General features: G+C 40.2%; 1 protein-coding gene across 1 annotated transcript in view; it reads right to left on the reverse strand.

Moving 5' to 3' along the window:
- The window catches only part of SDE2 (SDE2 telomere maintenance homolog), a 49,947-nt gene that overhangs the window by 13,618 nt on the left and 29,364 nt on the right, over nt 1-6,965 (reverse strand). Inside the window, exons 2-4 of the mRNA XM_007936974.1 lie at nt 4,732-4,849; nt 3,631-3,742; nt 2,915-3,084 (exon numbers count right to left, since the gene is read on the reverse strand). Coding sequence (XP_007935165.1) covers nt 2,915-3,084; nt 3,631-3,742; nt 4,732-4,849 — 400 coding nt within the window. The remainder of the gene's footprint in view (nt 1-2,914; nt 3,085-3,630; nt 3,743-4,731; nt 4,850-6,965) is intronic.

Below are 6,965 nucleotides of genomic sequence, written 5' to 3' on the forward strand. Positions count from 1 at the left end.
TATGGCATAAATAGACTATCAAGCATAGCCCAAAATGCACAAACAGCAGAAGATAAACTAGATGAATGAGATCTTCTTCTTCTTGTTATATACCATCAAGTCGGCCCTGACTCATAGCAACCCCTCCTCAGGTTCCTGAGGCAGTATCACTATGGAAGTAGTGCCCAACCTTCCTTCTAAATATTTAAATTTTATGTGCTTCAAGACTTGTCCAAAAGCGTAAGAGAACCTACAGATTGGGAAAAAGTATTTGTCAATGACATTATCTGACAAGGGATTTATCTCTAAAATTCATAGAAAATTCCAATCCTCAACAATAAAAAACAAACAATCCAACTGAAAAATGGGCAGAAAACATGAATACACACTTCACTAAAGAGGACATTCAGGTAGTCAACAGACAAATGAAGAAATGTTCATGATCAATAAACATTAGAGAGATACAAATCAAAACGAGATGCCATCTTACCACAGTACTAATAGAAAAGTTCAACAAGACAGAAAATAACAAATGCTGGTGAGGTGTGGAGAGACTGGGACTCTCATACACTGCTTGTGGGACTGTAAAATGATACAAACACTGTGGAAAGCAATATAGCAACTCCTTAAAAAGTTGAATTAGAAATACCATTTGACTGAGTAATCTCATTACCAGGAATATATCCTAAAGTGAGAGCCAAGACAAGAACAGATACACACACACACACCCATGTTCATCACAGCACTATTTACAATAGCAAAAAGGTGGAAACATCTATGTGCCCATCAACAGAAGAATGGATAACCAAGCTATAGAACACACATACAATGAAATACTATGCAATAATAAAAAATAATGTTGACTGTACAAAACACTGCATAACTTTGATGAACTTGGAGGACATTATGCTGAGAGAAAGAAGCGAATCACAGAAGGAAAAATATTGTATTAGCTCATTATTGTACAAAGTCAAGAAAAGGTTTATATATGGAAGGAAACTTTGTTTGTTGGTTACCAGGGTGAGAGGAGAGGGGAGGAAATACTGCTAGATAGGTAGAGACAAGTATTGATTTGGGTGAAGGGAAGGGCAATATACCAAATGTGAGTGATCAACATGGTGGCACTGAGGAAGAGGAAGATAGAGAGAGGTACATGGGCAGTACAGACAACAAAGATGAACCCTTCTGCATGCATAGTACTGCATCGCCAGTGATGGTATCCATTTATTTTCGGCTAGGTAAGTAGACAGGCTGAATGATCAGGTACATCTAGGCAGGGGGTATTATGCCCATGACCATGTATGGGGTTAGCAGACAATGTTTCTACATGCATATTTGTATGTGCTGTAAGAATGGCCAGGTGTATAACAGAGCTGACAAGGGGCAAGATTGTAGTGGCTTCTTGGCCATAGCCAGCTACCTGCAGGGAGCAAGTAATTGGACCTCTGAGCTCAGGACCATGGCCACAGAGGACATCAAGCTCACCTGGCATAATGAACAAAAACATGGTTCTACATCTTACTTTGGTGATTAGCAACTGGGGTCTTAAAAGCTTGCAAGTGGCCATCTAGATGCAACGATGGGTCTCTCCTCCTCCAGAGCAAAGAGAAATGAAGAAAACCAAAGACATATGGAATCAATTAGTCCAAAGGACTAGCAGACCATGCGATCCTCAATCTGTATGACCATAAGACCAGAACAACTAGATGGTGCCCAGCTACCACTGTCAACCACTCAGAGGGGGATCAGTGCAGGAGATCCTGAAGTGTAAGAACAATGTGGAACAAAACTCAAAATTATGAAAGACGACCAGGTTTCCTGGTCTGATAGAGCCTGGTGAGACCCCTGAGACTATGGCCCCTAGCTACCCCTCAGGTCTAGAACTGAACTCAGTCTGTGGCTTCCAGCCAAACAACAGACAGATGTATTTTGGGGGGAAAAAAAAAAAAAAAAAAACCACTGCCACCAAGTTGCTTCTGACTCATAGTGACCCCCATTGGGTTTCTGAGGCTGTAAATCTTTACAGAAGTAGATCACCCCATCTTCCTTCCACAGAGTGGTGGTGGGTTTGAACCACTGACCTTCTGGTTAACAGTCAAGTGCCTTATCCACTACACCACCAGAGCTCCTTAGATAAGCATATGGGATAATTACTTACAACAGGTAGATACACTACTTATAGCGATCAATCATGGGAGAACAGAAGGGCGGTGTTTACACAGGGAGATAGCTCAGGGGGCAGGAGAGCATGGGAGGGAAGGACACAGGGAAGAGGTAACTATGGGGAGGAAGTGGGAAGAGAGCTGTTAAATTGTGAGGAATTGCAATCAATGTCCTAAGACAAATGTGTATGAACTGCTGTACAGAAAATGAATTTGCTGTGTAAACTTTCACCTAAACCACAGTAAAAATTAAATTTAAAAAAAAAAAAAAAAGTAAATGAGCATCACTCTCATTAAAAACCACTAAAAAACTGACCTAAAATTAGAAGCAAACACATAGATACCTCCTGGACATTTAGCTTATCTCCATGAAACACGAAAAACATTTTCACCTGGGATTCACAGGCCAATGGGATTCAGGGGTTAAGGATGCCAGATGTTCTGTGGATACATGGTTCATTTTTGAGGAAAGAGGTTCCACAGCACTGACCTAATGCAAAGACCTCTAAGAGGTCAGTAACCTATGAAAACTTAAGAACTGCTCTTTGATTGGGAAGAAGTGGGAGGGGAGCTGTTGCACTGGGGTAAACTGTAGTCAATGTCATGAGACAAAATGTATGTGAACTGCTGGATGGAAAGTGAATTTGCTCTGTAAATTTTCACCCAAATCACAATTTAAAAAAAAAACTGCTCTTTACGTGCAGCATGGAAGAGTCTGAAACAGCCAGCTTCAGAGGTGCCTGCTGACCACACTAAGACATCCTCATTCTCACCTTTAAGGACAGAATCCTCCAGACGCTCAGCCATCTCATGGCACTGCTGCTGGTAGTCAGGGCTGGAGAAGCAGTGCTTGGGTTCTGCAAGTTTCCGCTGTAGGCGCTCCAGGCGCTTCTGCTCCTTTTCAGCCTCACGCTCAGCCTGTTGTTTTACCCACTCAGCCATTCTAGGGGTAGAGGAGGAAGAGGTGTAACTGAATGGATATATTATATATATGCTTTTATATATAAAACACTTGTCCCCAGTCAGCTCTGGTGGCATAGTGCACAAGGCATTTGACTGCTAACCAGAAGGCTGGAGATTCAGCCACTCCTCAGAAGGAAGACTGGGCAATCTACTTCCATAGTGATACTCCCTCAGAAACCCAAGGAGGGGTTGCTATGAGTTGGATCTGACTCAACAGCAGTGAGTATGGTTTGGTTTTTTTTTTGGCCTTGGGTTTTTCTTGTCCCCAGTCAAATCAATGTACTTCTGCTCATATTGTGACACTTTCTCAGAAAAGTAAGCCATGTTAACTGGCATACTGTAAAGGACTTAATGAAAACCCAAAGATGATTATTACATTATAGAAAAGATTACATCTAGTAAACAATAAATTAGACCTTGAATATTGAACAGTAACATTTCAGATATACAAAGCATGCATATAATCACTTTTAATAAAAAAGTATGCTTCTTTCTCCAAGAAAATAAAAAAAGGTGAGCGTCTTACGCTTTTTCATGATTGACATCTCGTAGTCTCCTTCCACTGAGATCACGGCAAGCTTCTCGATTGGTTGTCTTCTCAATCTGAGCACCAAGTGCTCGGAGCATAGAACCAAAACCTAAGCAAATAGATTTGGAGAATACAGGTTGATTAGTGTTCAAGGATGGATAAAAGCCCAATTTGTGAAAACAGTATTGTATCACAAGATTAACAGTGAATTCTACCTTTAAAAAAAAAAAAGATTTAACTACAAGTTGAACCCAAGAAACAAAGGTAAAAGGGTTGATAAACTTGATTCAATCAAACACCTTTTGCCGTTCATTTTATCTTTCTGAAATATTGTACCTACATAACTGGACATTTCAAAGTGCTTTACCCAGGGCCAGAGATCCCAGGATTCCCAATTAGAAACTGAAAAATGATATGGTGACATTCTGTAACGAGTTAAAAGGAAAAGCAATTTGAAGCTGACACTGGCTGAGACAGCACACTTCATTCTTACTGATAATTTCAAACAGCAGGACAATCATATTCTGAGATGTCAGGTCTCTGAAAACCAAACCAAATCACTGCAGATCTGGAGAAAGCTTAAGGATTTTGTGTTAGTGCATCAGAAGAAATAGAAGGAACTGTTCACATTCTGTTTTTACACTTTTAATTTCATTTCTCTCTTCTTAGATAAAGAATGTAACCAGGACCTTAATCTACCCCAACCTGTAAAAACTAAAGGTAACTTTAGACCTCCTTTGGAATATAATAACTAAACAAAATCTTAATAAAAGCGGAGAGAGGTTTTATTGTCTTAAATGCTTCCTTCAGCAAAATGCACAGAATAATGGTTATCTTTCTTCATTTAATCTTGTAAAAAGTTTTAGAGTCTGGTCTGCCTACGAACTATCTGGCTGAAGAAGGTAGAAATTGTATCATGTGGTGTTTCTTCTTAAAAAGAATAAAAGAGAAAAGACTCAATATGAGGTAACTAAATAAAGAATTTCACAAGGCAAAACAAGGCTGATGTACTACAGAGACGGAGGAATTTGTTAATCAAATACCTATGGCTAAAATCTACAGATACATTCCAACCAAGTGGTCAACATTCATTCCTACCTCCTTTTCCACCACAGAGTCTGGGTTCCAGGCTATAAACAGCTCCATCCTGTACAGCATCATTAGTAGTGATGAGTGCTCCGTTGCATTTCACAAAGAAGTGTTCCACTGGAACATCCTAGAAACAAGTTTGATTTTTCAAAAAATGCTTTATATGAGACAATACAAGTTTCTTGTAGGAAGGGACCTAGCTTATCTTTTTATCATCAGCAGTTATAAGCAGATATTGCACATTTAATTAATATTTGTTGAATTGAAAATAAAAACTCTAAAAGAAAAAAAATCACTTTATATGAAGCACTCGGCGTACAATTTTTTCCTAGTATTATTTAATCAAGACATACTGAAGAACCTTCAGTCTTTAGGTGAAAGTAACAACTACTTCTTTCTTCTTTTCTAGTAGAGATTGTACAGGGCTCCGATCCAGTACTTTGGTGGGGGGTGTCTCATTTTCTCTTTTTCAAAGATGTAAAATCAAGTTGAACATCAAGAATGGTCTTTAAGTTTAAAACTGACAATATACATTCTGACAAGTGTAGGTAAGGGATAAGATTGGGAGGAGGGAGGAGACAGAGACAGGGTTTTTAACGTACCTAAAAATAAGTGTATTAATTTAGGACCAGCTAGCTGCTACCGCTTGTCTCTTCTGCTACCTTTCTCAAGTTGACAGCCAATCACTGCAGAAGCTCAAATACTCCCAAACCCACTTTGCATAGTATTTCAAAAATTCTCAGATCAAGTGATAAAAAGGAAAAAGTAGGAGTTCCGGCAAGATGGTGGACTAGGCAGAAAGACTGCACAGACCCTGTTCAACAAAGAAAAGGGAAACCAATTAACACAGACACAGAAGATAATCCTGGACCCCTGAGCCTTGAAGGGAAGGATACAGAAGTGGACTAAACCCCAACTAGCAGAAGAATTTGCATGAAAATACCAAAAAAGGAGACATACGGAGCTGCGGTCTGGCAGTGATCCTGAGCGATTCTGAGGGCACAGACAGCTTGGAGATTCCCGAGTGCTGGTAAGACTTAAGAATTAACCTAAAAATCAGCCCTGCTAGCCAGGGACTGCACAGAGGACTGCTCCGGTGGCTGAGGAATAAATGGAGAACGTGAAGAGAAAGGTGGGCTGAGCTGTGGACTTTTGCCGGTCTGGAGGGAGCCGCCATTTTGAAGGTCTAAAAGCAGCTTGACTATTTTGGATTTTTAAAGAGACAGCGCGCTCGCAGATTCCTGGGGCTTAAGAACATGTTCTGCTTTCCAGCAACCCCAAGAACCCTCTGGACCTGCAAGACTGAAAAGGTACGACATTCCTCTTCTTACTCTTATACCCCACACCTGCTTGGTGAACGAAGGTGTGGCCATCCCCCACTCCCACCCCACCTACCTTCTGGGCCCACAGGAACTCCATGACAGTCTGTGTGCTCAGATGGAGCCTGGGTGCCCTGCCCTGTCCTCCACCGATTTTTTTTTTCTCTCTCTTTTCTTATTTTTATTTTTTTCCTTTTCACTTTCTTTTTCTGGGGATTAGTTTGCTTGTATTTGTCTGTTTTAAAACAACTATTATTATTAATATTTTTGTCCTTTTTACTATTATTCTTAATCTTCCCCTCCCAGGTCCTAGTTTTTAGCACTTTTTCTTCTCCCTGTTCCTGGTTGAAACTTTTAAGTTTTTTTTTCCCCCTTTTGTTCTCATGGTTAACCCCATTCCTTATTTTTTCTTTTTACATTTTTCCCATTTTTTTTTCATTCATTATTGTCCTCTACTTTTTTTCTCTTAATGCCCTATTTCCAGATATTGCAGGTTTTCTTGTTATTTCTTCTTCTTTTTCCCTTTTTTCTTTTTTTGGTTACTGTTCCTGTGTGATTACATGGCGTGTTTTCTGTCCATGGGTTTTTAGTTTTTTGATAGTTATTCAATTGTACTTTGTGTCTAATTGAGTGGGAGGCAACAACAGTCCCCGTAAGACACAACTACACCCAGACTTCCTGCAACTTCACTTACTGAGCGAGAGCCACCACCTCCTTCTCCACCAACAGGCCAACGATAAAAAGCACTCAAGAAGAGCCTGAATCAGCCTTGACTGCTCTTCACAAACAGTTAACAGAGATCTAAATACAACAACATCACGATGCCTCGGAGACAACAGACCATCACAGTCCACACAAAGAAGCAGGATAAAGTGGTAGGAACAAGGAAGCAGGATACAGACCCAGAACACATCCCTGAGGAAG

This window comes from Orycteropus afer, unplaced genomic scaffold (genome assembly GCF_000298275.1).
Source record: "Orycteropus afer afer isolate SDZICR_OR568_19922 unplaced genomic scaffold, OryAfe1.0 scaffold00039, whole genome shotgun sequence".
NCBI lineage: Eukaryota > Metazoa > Chordata > Mammalia > Tubulidentata > Orycteropodidae > Orycteropus > Orycteropus afer.